The following is a 19,331-nucleotide window of genomic DNA, read 5'->3' as shown; positions in this document are numbered from 1 at the left end:
TCTCCCTTCTGCTTTAGATGAGACTGACTTTTCTCTGTTGGTCCAATAAACATTCCTGGATGCAAGCAGCAATAATAGTGGTGGAAAACATGTAAACTAACTGTACTTGTCCTCAACAAAGTCCTAATTTTCTGTGACATGTCATTTCTTAAGAGTTTAATGTTTGATGCCACCAGTCTTGTATCCTGATGGCTTCCTAACCCAGGAAGCCTACTTCCTAACCTACTTCCCCCTGCTGCTTTATGCATGGCTGTATTCTCTTTAGTTGTCCTTAAACTAAGTTAAACATAGATAATATGAACATCTTGCACTATAACAAAAATAACAAATCAGCTCCTCTAAGAAAAGGTTGTGGCTCCTTTATTTCCCTCAAAATATTCAGAGTGCTTTTAGATAACAAAAAATACATTCTAACAATGGCCATAGCTAGTCCTCAAGTGGGAACATGATAAAAATATACTTATCTTAACACTCATCAGTCTAAGTTAGCTCCTGGTGCAATAATGACAGTTTACTAAGCAAAATATAGACAGGTCTTCCAGGTTTGCTGATTTTTGTCATTCTTGAAGGGAAGGGAAGTATATAAAATATATGTATTTTTGCACTGCACCCTCTCCTCCATTCTGATTTCATCAACAACTTCATATACATCCATATACATCCTGCTTCTGGTTTGACACATTTAAAAAAAAAAAAGGTTGTTTTGCATGAATTTTTCCAAAGAAACTAAAAAAAGTAATAATTTATTAAAACTCACAGATACTTTGGTAAACAACCCTACACTTGGCTTGCGAGGATTATCACTCCACAGATAAAGCTCTGCTTGGATACAGATGTAAAACTGAACAGAGCAGTTTACAGAATGGCTGTGTACGTGATTATGTGTCCGTAATCTCTAAAATGTATAAACAATAATCTAATAATCTAAACGTTCCCTTCTCATTGAATAATATATCATTTGACTAACAGAGGATTTCAAAACAATAACAATAAAATAAAAAATATAGCATAAATAATACTTTCTTAAAATCATGTCCTTGAGAACATAAAAATAAAACACAGAAAACCCCCCATCAATTCCCAAACCAACAACTTCTCCCCCCCATCCCCAAATGTGTTGGCATAAAAGAATCTGCATAATTTTTAAACTTTCAAATGCTTTCAGTACTATATTATTGTCATTGTTTACATTTGACATTTTTATAATATAATATCTTAGGAGCCCTATTATTATTCCTATGTTTCAAAGTTTTTGAACTGAAAATTTCCAGAATGTTTATTTATAGATGATTCACATCATCACATGTTTTGAGCTAACATTTCCTTTCACCAAATAAAGAGAAGCTTTTAGAAATCTATTTTATTTGAAAATGTTTGTAAAAATATTACAACAGAACTTTGAGCTCCATTCAAAGCTCAAATATCAGCAATAAAAAAATGAGGAAAAACTATTACGGACATATAAGAAAAGCTTTCTTTTATCAAATCACTGTGGAAATCACTATCGTTTGAGCTTGACTTTGAAAATATATTCAACTTTACAATATTTATGACTGGGTACTTTGTTTCACCTTTTTATTATGCCTAGAGTAACTAACTAGGTCTAACTATAGAACAAAAAGTTACTTATTACAGAAACAGTGTATGTATGAAGTATTAGCTGTCCTGATGAGGTGACTTTGCATCTCATTTGGGCAAATGTTCTCCACTTTAAAGCTATTTACTACTCTGTTTACTAAGCCTGGGGATTTCAGAAAAAAGAGGGCATCATACAGATGCCTAGAACACATTTTTAGCTCATGTTTTTAGTTACCTCATACTGGTACTTGTACATGAGCACCACAAAGAAAAAGAAAACAAATGCAGAACAACCTTCCCTCCCCAAGAAGAGAGAGGGTGCTTACAAACACAGCTCTAAAGTTTGGGTTTTTTTTAAAGGAAAACGATGACACAAAATAAAATAGTGATGTTAAGAAACAGTTTTACATGCATCTGCACCATATAGGTATACCAAAAATTTTAAGATTATTTCAGTTTACTGCACATAAACAAGCTAGATTTAGATTGCAGAACATAATGACCTGGAATCAGATCATCCTGAAACAGCAGCATTAATTTTGAAACCTCTAAACTGAATTAAATGTCCACTTCTTTGAGAGGAATATAAGGTAGCTCTATATGCTGTATGTTTATTAAAAAGTAATTAAAAAACCCACATGAAGGCAGGCACTGGAACGACAGTACGTGCAAAGTACATGCACGTTGTCTTTTTCAGATTGGGCCCTAAAATAGGAACCACAGATGCTGAAAACCTTATGTGTCCAAGAATACAAAATTGTGTCAAATATGCGACCTTGTTAGAACCTAAATCTTACAGATTGTATATAATTAACTCTGAACAGCATGCTATGGAATTCATATATTAAATGACAGACATGCATCTTGCTGCAAGACGCATACTTTCTTGCAGCAAAATTGAATACAGAATTTTTTCAAAATATGATGGGACAGAAATAAATGCCTCAATCACTACATATCTTCCTCTTCCCATTCACAATTATATAAGCTAACAACATTTTTGTGATTTCTTGTTTGTCCCAACTTAATGTATTTATTGGTCATCACTAACCCATAAGAAATCACCTGTGCACATATTTCAGGCGTACTAAAATAAAATAAATGAAATGATCATTTTTTAAAGATGCCACTCTTGCACAGAATAAACATATTTTGTAATTGTTACTCATCTCTGCATTTACATTTCTTTCAAGATATATCTTCGAAAATTATGAGTCATTGCCTTGTGCATTTTCACATTTCTCACAGCAGAACAGCATAAAAGTATTCTCAGTCTCAAAGGGAGGCTTTATTCAATTCATCAGCTTGGTCAGAAGGTGGAGCTCTATACATACCTGTGTCACTTACTGCACATAAAATCCCCAACTCTATATAAACCCAGAGAACTACTCAGAAAACAAACCTGCATTTAACTCCAAGATACAATTTGTTTCATAAATACACCAGACCGTGTCTGATAATAAATGGCTCCTCTCATAGCATTTGGAAGGATTTTCAGTATGTTAAAAAATTCACAATGAAATTTAGCATTTCTTACGTCCCCTTTTTCTTTGGAAAAAATAGGTTTGCATTCTTTTTAAAAGAGTGTAAGGTACTTGATACTTACAGGCATCTCTAATATATAACAACATGGCTACAAAAATGTAGTCAACTAAATTCAGGGTGATACTGTCAGCAAATAGAGCATCCCAGACAACCAGAAGGTCCTGAAGTGGGAATTCACGTCCAAACAGGAGCCTTACCCATCGTCTGAAAAAAAAAGGAAAAGATGTGATTTGTATTTCTCCATTTTGCCAAGTATGGTAAAGTCAGGATACATATCCCAGGATCAGCTACAATCCAAAACATTTTACTAGAAAATTTTGCAAAGCGCGAAGATCTGTCATAACCACTTAACTAACTGTATTCGTGGAAATATTACTGCATCTACATTAAAGAAGTGATACATTGCAGACTGCAGAAGCTAAACTGACTAATATTATTACATGGGTGAACCTCAAAGGACAAAACATATCAATGCTATATACTGTATTTTTTGGCATTTAATGTGATAGTGATCTAAGATGAAAGGGAGAAAATGTTACACAAGAATAGCGTGGAACAGCAAAACCAGGAGGGTGAAGCCAGTGGTTTGTTTATGAGAAGCCCCGAAAAGCCCAGTGAAGTGAAAGCCAGTTCAGAGGCAGATGCCGAGCAGCAGTTAAAATGGACAGGGTCACACTTAGTTTGCAGAGGCTTCCTCCCTGTAATCGATGACAGTGTTCGCAGCTCCATGTAAAACATGCTATGGATGCTATTTTGATTAAACCTAATTTAAATCTTTACCAGATTTAGTGATAATCTGCATGTAGACTATACCGTCAATTCCTGTTCGTATCTGTGCTGTTTTCATACCTAGCAAAATGTGAAAATCTGTCTTATTAAACGCACTATTTGCTCGAGGCTGGAAGCTTGAGATGCAGTAGAAGAAAATTTTTTCTCAAGGTTTCTTATTTCCAGTTCTGGCTCTTACACTGACTTACCTGCTGACCTCAGGAAAGGCACTTCCCTTTCCTATTCCAGAACAGACCTGGTAGCTTTGTACCTTTTTAGGTAGGATTTTCTAAGGTTACATTTGAAAGGACTAAAAATAGTTAGTAACATTAATCCTGAAATAGTTATTACAAAATGGACTTAAAAATAATGAATTACATTTTTAGCATGGATACGCAAATTACTATGCGTGTGGAATCTGTTTATTCAGTGGCAAGAAAAGATTGATTGCAAATTTCTCCTAAGCATATTAAGTCATTCTTTAAAACTCACAAAAATTTCTAAAAAGGCAACTAGAAATTTCATCAAGATTAGTTTCACTTGTAAGAATTCATGTTTAACCACTTTTGTCCCAGAACTCATTGTTGGTTTAAGGCATCTGTTTTTTTTTTTTCGTGACTCCAGTAATAAAAGTTCATTTCTAGACAAGTGAATTCCAACACATCAGTCAAGCACAAGCTTTTAAGATAGCAACAATCTGTACAAGAAGACTGTCTTACAAAAGAAATTTAAAGGGACTGTTTTGCCAGTCAAGGTTTTGTTCACTTGTTTGTTTGTAAACTTTTATTCCCCCTGCCACTGGAACCATATATATAATCTGCAGAAACATCCATGTTACAGATTCAGAGATCACTACACAGAATTTTTTCTCTTGCAAGACGCGTTCCCTTTTAAAAGTGAAAATAAGTAGTTTCAAAAGACAGCATCATCTCATCCTTGTATTAAACATTTACGTTCTAAGATCTTGTAACTTTTTATGTTAGCGTAGTAATTATAAAAGTCACAATATTAGCTATGACAAAACACAAACTCTATGTATTTCCCTCTCTGATCAAACCCCTTCCCTATGAGGACTTATTTTCAGGCCTCAGAAAGAGAAGTCAGAAGAACTGTTAACACAGAAGTAAGGCTTAGCTAGTGCATTTAATACCACGTCTGTTCTGTCGAAGGGATTTTACCATGTAGTGGCACATTACCCTACAGTGCTTAGCCCACAGGAGACTATTATCCTATGGTGACACAAATATTACCCAAACTCTGTGTGAAGCCTATTACTTGCATTAACAACCCCTCCCACCTGTAAAACCGCAACTTTCAAGTTACACAAACTGTTAGGCAAGAAATTTCAGCTAAGCTTCAAGCATTTGAGCTGACTTTGCTTACAACCACCCAAATCTCATTCAGAACCTTGCTAAAAGTCTAATACACTCTAAGGGAAAAAATACACCATGGTGTAATGGGATTTGTTATTAGTCTTTTATTAGAAATCTCTTTTGCTTCTTTACTACTTCATTATGCAGTGTTAATCGTTTGTAGATGCAGGTTTATTCTGCTCAAGCAGAAGTCATTCCTTTTTTCCTCCTGCTTTTATATTTTCTCCTGGGAAAATTAAATCTCAGTCCCCAGAGGTATCACGTTTCACAGACATAGTCTGCTGAAGAACAACTGGACTTTTGCAACCGTAATATTACCGTTAATTATTTGAACCTTCCTGTCTTAAAGGGAGCAAGCAATTTATACTGTTGTAAATGCATATATACTAACTGCTCTCTTATTTTCTTCGGCAGCATTTAGCTCATAGCATCTATAAACCAAGGACCCTATTGCCTATGAACCATGCTGCCATATGGCAGGACTCCACTCAGCTTTTGTATTCATAAAAAGGGATCTTAATTCCTTAAAATAAGTGTCCACGCAGAAAAGCTGTCTTTCAAACTAACACATTTTTATTGCTTTTACAAATATTTGCAGAGAATTTAAGACACTTAATAATTGCATTGGACATGATAAACCTTTTTTTTTTTTTTTTTTTTTGAGATGGCTGTCTCTGGTTTAATTATTGTTCTGTCCTGTTAATCTTGCCTTACATCTGTTACACCTGCAGACTGCGAGGCTCACAATAGTATACCTTTTATCACATGCAGTAATACAATAATTCATATTTTACCAGGCACACTTAGCAATTAAAATCTACAAAAAAACCCCAACAGATTCTTTAAAGCCATAATACACCAAGGTACTACTACCTACATTGTAGAATACGTAACTGTATCTTCCACTTATGATTCCTATATAATTAAACCAATATTCTCAAGAGATCAGTAATTACTAGCAATAGATAATGATTCATTAATGACCTTACAATATAGGGAAAGCAAGAGAAAACTGTACTCTAGTAAAGCCATTAAATAAGGCAATGATCCAGCCTTACCAGTTTTAACTAAACCCACAACCATTTTGACTGAGATTTACAGGATAATTCTGCAAGCATCAATAAAATTAACTCATGTTATTTGTTACATATATTTAGCTGGTTATCTTCTCTGTCTTCGTGGAAGGCAGACAATTTTTTTTTAAAAAATTAAATAAGCCTAAGAAATGGTTACAGACGAGGTGAAGCAAACAGCTTAGGAATATGAGGACAAAACAACACAATGAAATCAGAAAGAATAAGAAAGAAACATAACGCCAGGAAAGGGAAAGCATGAGTCTGAAGCTACTTCTATATCTAGGACCTACAACTTGTCAACAAGTTGCCTAAAAATTCTACTGTAAGAGCCTGTCTTCAGCCATTTATACTTTTGCTAAACTCAATCTTCAGCACAATTTCCACTTCAAGCATCTGCTCAAGACTTGATTTTTTTTCTTCATTGATACTATTCATTAGAACAAGGTTAAAAAAATTCTGCTCATGCTTAACTTATTTTGTCCCCAGGCATTTAATTAAGAAGGTCTAGAATCAAAACAAGGTCTCTGGTATTTCCTTTTTTTGCTGTGTATATTAAAAAATGCCCAAATTTGGTAATTCCTTGGTTGGCCTAAACACAGCAGGGTGCAGGTTTCCACTGAGTCTGTTCTGTTTCCCCATCTTTCAGCCCAGCTGCACCCTCCTTCCTGCATGGGAAATGGCAAAGGTGCATATCATTCACCTGCAATGGCTAGTGCCACATAGTGGATGTGGTGGCAGAGGATGCTGTTCATCTAGTTTCCAGTGCTTGCAAGACCCAGTAGTGGGAGTCTTCCAGGGAAAGGGAGGGTCAGTAGGATTTTGCAGGATGTCATTGCATTCTCAGTGCAAGTTTCGCTGCTTTTTTTAAAATAAGAAAATTATTTAAATGGACTGTAACTATTGAAAAGAACACCATTTTATCAAAACTAAGCACTTGGAAGCTGAGAAATGCCAAAATTAACATCAGTTGTTTACTGACTGAGAAAATGATATGTAAGCTCTGTCTCTTTAAACTCTGTCATGAATTATGTTCAAGCAAACATTTGTAGCCAGTGCAATTTACTATGTAAAGTCATGGTCAATAATTTAGGAGAAAGGGTAGACAGACTTGAGCTGTGATCTGCTTGTTCAAAAATGAGATATGGAAAAAGGATGAGGAGCGACATTTGTATAACACTTTCAAAAGAACTTAAAGCTATACGGAAGAGAATTAAGTAGTTCAATGCCAGGCAGTAAGCGCTACTCTGGGCAGACTTCGTGTCTGCACTACAATTTCAGACGTCCATGTTTCTAACCTATGGGCAGAGGGTGGGCTGCAGCTGAAGAAGGCTGTGTATCTCCGTGGCTATACTTCTGCAGAGGTACCCAGGAGCAGGCAGGGCTAACACGGGGGCCACCTCTCCCAGAGCAGCACCCGTCAACACTCACATGGATGAGAAGGAAGATCAAAGATAGAAAAGCACCCTCCAAAGAAGACATTTGATACCAGAAGCTCTCCCAGATTTGGTAGTTGCCGGAGGCAGTCGGAGGGGAGACGGGCAATTGCAATCAGAGGATGTGTAAGGTAGTTTACTTTCTGTTAATGACATGAAGGAGACCAATCAAGACAAGCTTTAGCAACATTTCGGCTTAGACTTGTTACACAGTCCATTTCTCCAGTGTTCTGTCTCCTTTCTTAATAAATCTTGTTTTTATTAAGACTCCCATGGCTTTACATAGTTCAGGGATTTTGTATGAAATGTCCTTAAGAGATTAATAAAACCTTCAAATGATACAAGACAGCAAAGGAAACATGCCCGAAGTATAATCACAACTTCTTCTTTTAGCTGCTCTTCTACAAGGGTCTTGTGGAAGGCCAGTAGTGCTCTTGGTGCACAAGAAACTCTTAATGATCACAGATGAGAAGAAAGGCAAAAGAGCTAAGTGTAATGATCAACAAAATGACATTTCTAAAATAAACAAAACCTTATTAAAACCCAATATTTTGTCAGAACAGAGAGAAACATGTGAAATCCCAATAAAGCCAAAAAAATGGAATAAGAAGTTATGTGGGAAGCTCAGCAGACTTTGAGGGATTTACAGAAATTTCTGATGTGTTGGATCTAAACGTTGAGAATTTTACACACAGCATACCCTCATATACACACCACCCATAAAGGATGTACAGTGAGATATTGTTACAGCATATGTTCCATTTTTTACCTTAATCTACTTAACTTGTGAGGGGAATGAAAACAGACATCTTGTGAGAAGATGTGTTTACTTCATCCATAAATTCAAATGTTAATTCTGGATTTATTAGATAAAATTATGTGGCCTTTGTCATTTGACAAGGGAGACAAGATGATCAGATTTTCCTTAGGCTGTAAAACATTTAAATATTACAGAATTCTACCACAATGTCTCCTGCAGTGTATGTTGATTGTACAAAAGTGTGTTTGATAAGGAGGTGTGCTGGTTTTGGCTGGGATAGAGTTAATTTTCTTCATAGTGGCTAGTATGGGCTATGTTTTGGATTTGTGCTGAAAGCAGTGTCGTTGCTGCTGAGCAGTGCTTACACAGAGCCAAGGCCTTTTCTGCTCCTCACCCCACCCCACCAGCGAGGAGGCTGGGGGGGGGGGGCACAAGGAATTGGGAGGGGACACAGCTGGGACAGCTGACCCCAACTGACCACAGGGATATTCCGGACCATACGGCGTCATGCTCAGCATATACAGCTGGGGGAAGAAGAAGGAAGCGGGGGACGTTGGGAGTGATGGTGTCTGTCTTCCCAAGTCACCGTTAGGCGTGATGGAGCCCTGCTTTCCTGGAGATGGCCGAACACCTGCCTGCCCGTGGGAAGGGCTGAATGAATTTCTTGTTCTGCTTCACTTGTGTGCACGGCTTTTGCCTTACCTATTAAGCTGTCTTTATCTCAACCCACGAGCGTTCTCACTTTTACCCTTGATTTCTCTCCCCCATCCCACTGTGAGGGAGGTCAGCAAGTGGCTGCATGGGGCTCGGTTGCCAGCTGAGGTTAAACCATGACAGGAGGGAAAAAACGTGTGCCAACATCTAAAAAAATCATTCAGCTTCTCCTTAGACTTAGAGATAATAGAAAGTATATAAAAAAGATTCTTCTTACATGCGCACATGTAAGTAATTTCAGGTTTGTATGTAGACTACTATTCTTCCAGGGAACGACATACACGCTTTGGTGTGACTGTGATCTAGGTGGGATTGTCCTGTCCTGCACTCCCATGTGGGGTGTTCATTTCATCCACCTTCTCCAGTACTGGCTGCATTTAGATTTGGTGGATCATTGCACCAAATGCATGAATCATGGCTCTGATGTTGGGTGGATACAAGGTAGCTTATTGTTGTTTTTTTTTTTTCTGGTTCAAATTCTGTTTGGTTTGTGTTCACATCCATTAATTTTTTAAGTTTTACATAGTTATATTAAAAAATGCTCAACTTTAAAAACTATTATAAGATCCACAGGCTTTCTGTTCCACAGCTTTGACACTGGGGTCTTACACAAAGATGAAAACTATGGTGTTTGAAAACAATTCCAGTAAAAACGAAACTACACATTTACCTTATGGATTAAACGGGTTTCAAACTCTACCATAGGTTTTCCCATCAGAAAATAAGTATTTAAAATTGAATAATACTGATAACAAACACTCATTTATTAATATAAATCTACTCAAATTTAGGCTAAGTGATGAACAAGAATACTGTACATAGTTTACTTTGCTGCCTTCTTTCCATTGGGGAAAAAGGTTTTGATTTGTCCTACTGAAACTTCCTGCTGCTCTACATATCCTGAAAATTTTTACAGTAATTACCTTATCAAACAACGACTAGCACATCTCTTTGAAATAAATACCTTTAATTTTATTTTTATAAATAAATGACATGCGCATCTAATTGTTATGTGGATTATTTCCTCTCCCATACGGTTTCTTCAAGTTTACTGGCAAGATTAACCAGTTTTGCATTTAAGAAAAATTCTTTCCATTTTTGGAAGACTCTATGCATTTCCTTATTAAAGGTTTGTCTTTCTAAAAAATAAATTCTTAATAACTATCTCCCCCTCCTTACTGTAAGTTACCCTTCGTTGCAAAAGCACTTACTGCTGTCTTGAGCCAGACCAATTCTAATATACGCTCTTGCAGGAATGCACTTAATGAAAAAGGTGCTATTGCATCTTCATAGCAGTAATGTTTAATATTTTTAAAAATGTTCTACAATAAAACTATTGAACCTGTTAGCCTGCTTTGGGTAGGTTTCTGTTCCAGTTCTTAACTAACTTTAGGCACCTGTTTTGGCATTAGTGCTGCCCTTGGTTTCAGATTTTCCGTGGCTACCACTGTCACCTACTGCTGCTCCCCACCTCCAGCCAACTTCTTGGGCGGTACCAACAGCTACAGCTGGGTGCCTTGGACATGTTCAACAGAAGTGGTGGTGCTCCTGCTATAGGGAAGATAATTTTCCTTCAGGTTCTTGCTATGGTTTTGGTTCCTGATGTAGTTCTAGCTTGTGTACTATTTTAAATGTTGGTAGTTGTACTTTCATGTTCTTCTGAATTTGTTTTGGAAGTTGTTTCACGCAAGTTTATGGGAATCCACTTAATGCTGAGAAAAGTGATGTATTTTGCTCCCTCATGCAGCTGTTGCGAAGTGTACATTTCGCCTCCCACTTCAGCCTGCTGTAGTATACACCTCAACGATAAGGAACTTTCTTTAAAATCTTTTACAAAGAGCATTACTGGTAACCAAACTCACTAAAACCTACCCCTGATTCTAAAACTCTGCTCAACATTTCTACTCTAATCTATAACCAGGGTACCTGGTTACGCAGGACATGGAAAAGGCTGAAGTACTGACTGCCTTCTTCACCTCAGTCTTTACTAGCAAGACTGGCTTTCAGGAATTCCAGGTCCCAGAGACAGAGGAAAAGGCTGAAGCAAGGAAGGTGTACCCTTGGTGGAAGAGGATCAGGTCAGTGAATACTTAAGCAAACTAGACATACAGAAGTTCATGGGACATGAATCGGATGCATCCATGAATGCTGAGGGAGCTGGTGGATGTCATTGCAAGGCCACTCTCAATAATCTTTGATCAGTCATGGCGACTGGGAGAATGTCCCAAGATTGGAGGAAAGCAAATGTCACTCCTGTCTTCAAGAAGGTTAAGAAGGATCCAGGGAACAACAGCCCAGTCAGCCTCACCTTGACCCCTGGGAAGATGATGGAGCAGCTAATCCTGGAAACCATTTCCAGGCCTATGAAGGACAAGATAATCATCAGGAGTGGTCAGCGTGGCTTCACCAAGGGGAAGACAAATGATACATGAATTCATACCAGCAAAAAGCTATGTAAAATACACACCAAAAGATCACCACAAGCTGTTCTCCCCTTCCACAATAACCTCATAAACAAAAATAAAACCCCTGCAATGACAAGTAGACCACTGGAGAAACTTGCCTAAAGATGTGGTGGTTTCCCATACTTGAATATTTAAATTCTGATCAGATGTTATTACAAAATTCTGGAGGGATATCATGTAAGATTGGATCTGATTCAGTGATTATTTGATAAAGTCCTATAACAGCAGGAATTCAGAATAATTAAACTTATAAACCTGTAGGATCTTGGGTTACTCTTCTGATTTTGCAATTTATGTGATTGATCTTCGTAATGTAAAACTCAAGTAATACGACTGGCTGAAAAAAGCTCTTAACACGCATGTAATTGGTTCACCTTTTCTTTATCTAATGGGTCAACTTGCTTTTGATTTTCTTCTCTGAGAGAATTCTAGTTTCTCTGCATATTCAAATGTTTTTTAACCTAGTAGTTTTATTTGCAGGCTTTGCCAATGGTTCTCACAGCAAATTTGCAATAGTCTATTTCTGGAAAAGCTTGAATCTAAATTTATTTGTAACAGTAACTATGGACTAACACATTGTAAGACACAATGACTGTTTTCATTACCCGTGCTGATCTCCATCAGTTTTAGCTTGCTGTACTGGCTTGGTTAGATTACAGACACTTCCACTTTCCATTTCATCCTTCTAACATTTTCAGAGGCTATTTTGGTTTTTAGATACTACAAGACTGTAAGCTTATAGAATAGGAAAGAGTAAAAAAAAAAGCCAACACTCTCTCATTAGTCTGTTCAACTGATTTGAAAATGGATTTTTTTAGTATCAGCAAGAAGTCTGCAACTACATTTCCATTACACTAAAAACTTCAAAAACAGAGCTAAGAACTTGAATGTGTTTAGAAGAGAATACAGAAAAAAGATTCCAAATTTTTCAGCAGCAATGATGGGAGAAACTGGACCTTTAGGTGGAAGTTTATATTGTTGATGTAACTCTTAAGTGATCAGAGACTTGCACTCAATGTAGCATTTAATTTAAAGAAACTCTCTGCAGTGGGAGAAAAGTACACTGTTCAGTTTCTTTTCCATTCCTCCTAAACATTAGAAGTTAAAATACTTCAATTTTAGTATTTCTTATACGCAACACTTTATAAAGGCTTAGTAATTAACAGCTATTACAAGCATTGTATTGACATTGCTAGCCTGTGTTTGCAGTAAATATGACATCCAGTTACTGGACTATAACAATTTACTGACCATTCATTACTGTGAAGAGTGGATAAAACTGTTGTACTCCAGTAGTTACCTAGAGAAAGAATGATCATAATGAAACATCTAACATAGTTTCAGACATTGATGAATTTTTTAAAGGACAGAAGCTCTAGACATTTGTCAAGATTTTTTAAAAAGGTGCTTTAAGTTGACAACAAATATCACAGATCAAAGCTGAGGCACCCATTTTTTCAATGTTGGCCAAAATACAGAGGTAACAACATGAAGGGTCCAGCTGTTATACCATGACTCATTTAGAAATTACCTGGGCTAAACTGTGCTTTTATTCAAAGGAAAAAGACTGAAGAATACTGCTGTGTTTCTGCAAAACAACTAAATTTAAACAGCTAAGGCAATACTCAGATATAAAAAGCAAGGTTCAGTGTTGATAAAATTATGGGGATAAACCAGAAGGACTAGAAGGGACTGCTACATTCTACTGGAGAAAAGCGTTGGAATTCAATGATGAACACCCCTTAAGTGCAAGCAGTATGGGACTTCATCTCTGACACACATCTAAAACCCTAATTTAATGACGAATATCTGCACTCATGAGAGAAAAATGTAAGAACTTGAAGGTGTGCCTACTGAATTCTTACTGCTCTTTGCAATTAAAACCTACAGTCCTAAATACTGATGATGCATGTGCATTTTGTTTTGAAAATCATTGCAGAGTAGCAAAAACATTTTTTTTTTTAAACAAAAATAATTACAGGTGAATGATTTTAAACACTGCTGCAATAAACCTATTGAAACAAAAGAGGCACTTCTAAATTAGTGAAGTTCCTACTGATATCAGCTATTAGCAATTAGGAACTCCACCCCCCAACTTTTCCATCTTTAAACAGCGATGATTAAATTCCGTTTTAAAGTGGAGAAATTATATTAGAAAAACAACTCTCAGTGTTGCAATTAAAGCACAGTTCTTAAGATGATAAAATAAATTTCCTAATAGCTTTATCCATTGATTCAAGATGCACACAGTAGGTTTAAAAGATACAACGATCCCTTTGTACAGTCTCTCTTTAGAAGAGGAACCTATAACATTTTACTGTCCCATGTTGTTTTATCTTCTACAGAGTTACTACATTTCTCTATAGAATCCACTTGGATAGGACTTAATAAAAAAAACATGTATTTTAAAATAAAAAGAAGAGAGATAATTTTGTCAATAGCTCTAAAGTAAACAAATAAGTACTGATAAAATATTTTGAAGTTTATATTCTAGACTTACCTATCACAATTAAATAAAATGCCTTTTCTGTCCATGAAAAATTGAAATCTACAATTGAGCCATCTTTCTGTTACTCCGTATTGAAATGTTAAAACAAAGGAACTTTTTTCTGGTATGCTAAAGAAAACATATTAAAAATTTCAGGAGATTTAACTTTTTTTTTTTTTTTTAATTCTTCAGAAGCTATCTGCCTATGTCCAGCAATGGAACTGCTACTGGAAAACACACTGTATTCAAAGCAACAAGGCAACATGCCTGTTGTGACTGTACCACTAGCTTACCAAATCCATGTGAGTCTTTTTTTCCTTTCTAATCCCATTTCTCCACCACAGGTGTTTTCTGGTGTTACAGAGAATTCAGTAGATAACGAAGACAGTTTTAGGTTTTCATAGTAAAATTAAGGATGACAATGTATCAAAGAATATGCATTATCAAGTAAAATGGTAACTTTAAGCTAATTAAATTATGTATCAGATCGCCTCCTTTATCTCATAAAACTGCATAAATATACATCAAACATATCTGAAGTAAAAGGACATGGCCTTTACAAAGTGATAATCTTTCAGTTGGGCTTAAAGCATAAGAAATTGAAATTGTGATACTTTGATATGAAGAAAACAAAAAAAACCTTATTAAGCTATTTGGCAGCCACGCTCAGAATGAAACAGGCACCGGTAGTGAAGACTTTATTAACATCCACAAAATCTTACTATACATACCTTTTGCAGAAGCCTTATTTTAGTATTTGGAAAATTCCTGCTAATTATGCTGAATACAAACTCAGGTAAAACTAGACCATGGCAGATAAATAAATTCCTTGCCAATAAACTGGTAAGAAAAATGTGGAGAGATAATAGAACACCTATAGAGATGCAAAAACCCACTACAGAGATCCTAGAGAAAATATCGTTTTCTATGCATCCAGGACTTTGGGCATCTTCCATGAATGACTGGAGCACCCAACTTTACAGCAACTCTGCAGAGGAAGGAGCTCTACTTGAAATTCCCTGTTTGGAGCTGCCGCCCACAAGGGCCAGACCACCTTGACAGCAGCCCTCAGAGAATCTTGGCTTTCTATATTCCTTTTCATCGCAGTATAGCAGACTCACTTCAGAGATGCTTCCCCCTTGAGAGTCAAAATTAAACAGCTATAAACCTAAAATGGACAGAACTCCTACCTACCACCTGAACTGGGGGCTTATTTCTGCAAACCTCTTTGTAATTAAGTATATAACATTTCAAAATCCCTTTGTGGCTCTCCACTCCAGAGAAGAAATTTATTTATTTTTTAAAATGAGGAGAGAAGATTTATATCATCACTGAATTCAATATTACATCTATTGTACGCTCTAAAACTAAATTAAGAAGCTGTTCAGAGGCCATACATGCAGCAGTCCATTTCAATCTATTAGTCTGGCTAAATGCCTTCATACATCGAGTGAAGGGAGCCATCACCATCAATCTGCCAGTTTTAGTGACCAGTCAACTACATGTTGATGCATGCACTGAGGAAACACATGCGTTTCTTCCTTGCTGTTGTACTCCTAAATGTAAGAATCAAGTGAGGCTGTTCCGATAGGTAGCACACAAAATGATGGTTTAGCTGCTTAGTGTAAATAACAGTGTTAGAACCACCACTTTATTTATAACCTTAGTTCAAAGGCAGAATATGTTTGGAGCCCAGTTCCATTACTGAGCAGGGTAAGGCAAATAAGAGTTAACTTCCTTTGCCTGTTAAGTTAACTGCACTATTGTTATCCAGAGTCTTGCTTTCATTTAAACTGTTAAGCAAAAAAATGCACACTTGGCAGTTGTTTTATCCTTTCGCTATATACTTAAAAAAAGTTGGTTTACATATTAGTTACAAGAATAGGAACTTCAACTTTTGTGAAACAAAGTGCCTATGACTGGTGAAGTTTTGAGTTGTGTAGCGGCAGCCTTATGGGAATACCGCATCTTTTTGGAAACGCACAGGGGCTTAGTGGTCTCATTTAGCTACCTATGTGCCCCTGCAGAAGCCCTGCTAGCAATAAAATACTCTGGTGGCAAACAGCTAATTCATTAATTAACCACAGTATTTGCTGGAAAGGAAAGCACTAAACAACGCTGCACAGAAAGTGCAATTGCCGTTGTTCCAGGTCCCTGTCTGCAGTATGTGCGGCAGAGGCAAGCAATGCCTATGCTGTTTCTAATTATTCCAATTATCATGGCACACTATGAAAACTTGATTAATAACACTGAAGATATTGTTGTGGCAATTAGCCATATGGTTGTGGGACTTTATTCTGTCACGATTTAGCCATTAGCATCTACTTATGTTTGTCAGAACAGAGCATCCGTGACAAGTTGGAGTTCCGCTCACCTTGCCGAGTCCCCGGTGAGCAACACCAGAGAAATGTTTATTCCTGGGAGCCCCGCGCTTGAGTAAATTTTTCATGTGGCATCCGGTCTGACTGGGGACAAATGTCAAGTAGCTTAATGCGACGACCCATCAAGCCAGGCTCTTTCTGCAAAAGGTACCTTGTGAACGGCTTGTCAAGGCAGACTTCTTTCAGGGGAGATTTGACCAGTAAAATTAGTGTCAAATGTCTTGTATTCAATGTTTTCAACAGTTAACCGTTCAGACAGCATGCACCTACCCTTATTTAGATGTGATGAAATGCTCTATGATGATTTTATACACCTATGAGTTACATATTACTGTGTGCTTGAAATGTATATCTCCAAGCAGAGGGACCATGGGACAGCACTACCATCAGGTTGGTCGGCTGAACTGACAGCTACATGAGCTGACAATTTTTATGAGCCATCTTTTTAAAACACGAAGTAGATACTAAAAAACAACGTTTATTTTAATTGTTCTTTCTTTACATTTTGTGGTCAGAAGAACTGCTCATCTCTAAAAGTTCTCTCTAAGACACAAGTAAAACCTTTAAAAAAATCATTAATAACTGAAGGCTGCCTTTTTTTTCCTCCTGCAAGCATAGCAGTAGTCTTACCGCTTCTCTAACATTTCTTGCAAATCAGCTAACGCAAATTTGTTTATATTGGCACATCACTCAAAATCAAAATGTTTGCAATCAAAGACAACTCCAAACTTAACTAGTTGTCCACAGTTAGGAATCAAGAAGTTAGTCCTTATTAAAAGGAGTAGGAAGCACTAAAGAATTAGCATCGTGCTGCACAGGAATGCCATATATACAACTGATGAAACTGTGCTTACCTCTTTTGGATATGAGAGGAGGAAGCAATCACCCAAGTTTGTGGAAATGACAGTAAAATGACACAACATAAGTTTTTAAGAAGCACAGAACTTTAAGAAAGCCCACAGTATTGTAGAAATTCACTGGCCACTGTTAAAAAGAACAACAAGAACCGCTATTTTTCATCTGTTTTTCCAATAGTTCTACCTCTATCGTAACAGTAGCTTTCCTTTTATAGTCACTATCTTCCATCTGTATAGATCTTTCACACACTGTGAGGAGACAGATACATTGTTTAAAACCATAAAAGTAATTGTAAGGAAATAAAAACAGACAGAGGACTCTGAGCAGGTGTAGTATTTTTAACTAAATTTAACTCGTTATTTAATGACAAGAATTTTAGTTGGCAAGATATCTGGGCATAAAATTTGCTGACAAATGTCCATGTAAGAACAAAAATGATGTACATGCCTCACAGCTCACTACTAATCGGGATGTATCAGCAAAATAAAGTTATCAGCAGAAAGGAGGGACTGGATCTGCTTCTCATCAGACATACCAACTTTTAATGGAGAGCTAGTTCTAAGGCTGAAAAAAAATCAGTAAAACTTTTTTTCCATTTATGCCCTTTTGATTGAGATGATCAAGTTTGTTTTTAAATAACAGTGTTTCTGGAAAATTATATACCGACTGTCCTAGAAATCCCATCTGTGCACATAGACATTCATATGCAGAGGGGGGTCGGGTGTAAAGGAGGTAAATAATTCAAAGAGGGAAGCAAGGAGAGAAATAAATACTAAGCAGGAAAGAAGGAAGAGATGAAGGATAGACAAAAGGGAACAGAAGATTCAGCTGGAAGGGAAGTATCAGTGAGGATTTTTTTCACAGGAGCTGTGGAGCACAAGACGGATGACCGAAGGGGTAATTTGTGTGCGGTGTGGGTGCTGGGCTCAGCCCTAAGCCTATGCAATGGATTCAGCTTTCTCCTTATCCGTAGCGGTTGCTGGTAGGAGGTGACAGCAGCAGCATATGGCCTTGCTTAAAGCTGAACTTACTGTTCTCACCAAAGGGGTCTGCAGGACTCTTCCCCCTGCCCACCACATGGCTTCTGAGATAGAGAGAAGACCCTGCAGCTGGAGACGTCACCCTGCAGAGGCAGCAGAACCGCCGTTTTCCTGGGCTGCGTTCTGCTCTTTGCCATGCTGGAAATCTGCTTTCTACCTTGCAGGCCATTGCAAGAATACAATTGTGATTGCAATGAAATGAATAATGAGACTGCAGACTATATGATCTGACGGTTAAGATGACGTATCTGTTTTCTACTTGTCATCCAACTGCAAATTTTGGACATAGTATAGTTGGATATATGCTATATTTTCAGCTAGTACAATATTTAGAACAAACTAGGGGGATGCAGAGGAGTTAAAAACTATGCCATCCACATCCAAGGTCAAATCATACCCATGCCTGAAATACGGACAGATCAGATGAGACCATAATCATTCCTCCTTGGCCAAAGTAGTTGTCTGCTAAATCTCTATGCTACAAAGCAGCTCTGTCCTAGGAAGAGATTTTGGCACGTGCAGCAAGGCAATGTGCGATAGGAAACGTGAGAGTTTGGGTTGTCCTGAGAGATGGGTACACAGTCATTGCCACACACATTTGCGACCTGTCATACGGGCACCAGAAGTACAAGCCTTACAGCAAGCCATGCTTTAAACAACTCTCATGTCCCAACTCCAGCCAATGTTGTAGGGGGACAGTGGGGGCTGTTTCTTCTCCATTTCTATCTTATTTATACAGGATTAAGTATTTTCAGGAACTTTCTACTACATATGCGTGGGTTTCTGATTATCCTTGCCCGGCAAAACTTGGCTGGAACTTCTAGACCCTATTTTTGTCTGCTGATTCACTGT

The 19,331-nt window shown here is 37.3% G+C and overlaps 1 protein-coding gene across 2 annotated transcripts in view; it reads right to left on the bottom strand.

Moving 5' to 3' along the window:
- Positions 1 to 19,331, bottom strand: part of TBC1D5 (TBC1 domain family member 5) — a 332,932-nt gene that overhangs the window by 79,801 nt on the left and 233,800 nt on the right. For both annotated transcript variants that reach the window (XM_049798069.1, XM_049798068.1), the window contains one exon: positions 3,185 to 3,327. In XM_049798069.1, the coding sequence (XP_049654026.1) occupies positions 3,185 to 3,327 (143 nt within the window). The remainder of the gene's footprint in view (positions 1 to 3,184; positions 3,328 to 19,331) is intronic.

This window comes from Accipiter gentilis, chromosome 4, assembly GCF_929443795.1.
Source record: "Accipiter gentilis chromosome 4, bAccGen1.1, whole genome shotgun sequence".
Lineage (NCBI taxonomy): Eukaryota > Metazoa > Chordata > Aves > Accipitriformes > Accipitridae > Astur > Astur gentilis.
This window is presented reverse-complemented; position numbering and strand designations above follow the sequence as displayed.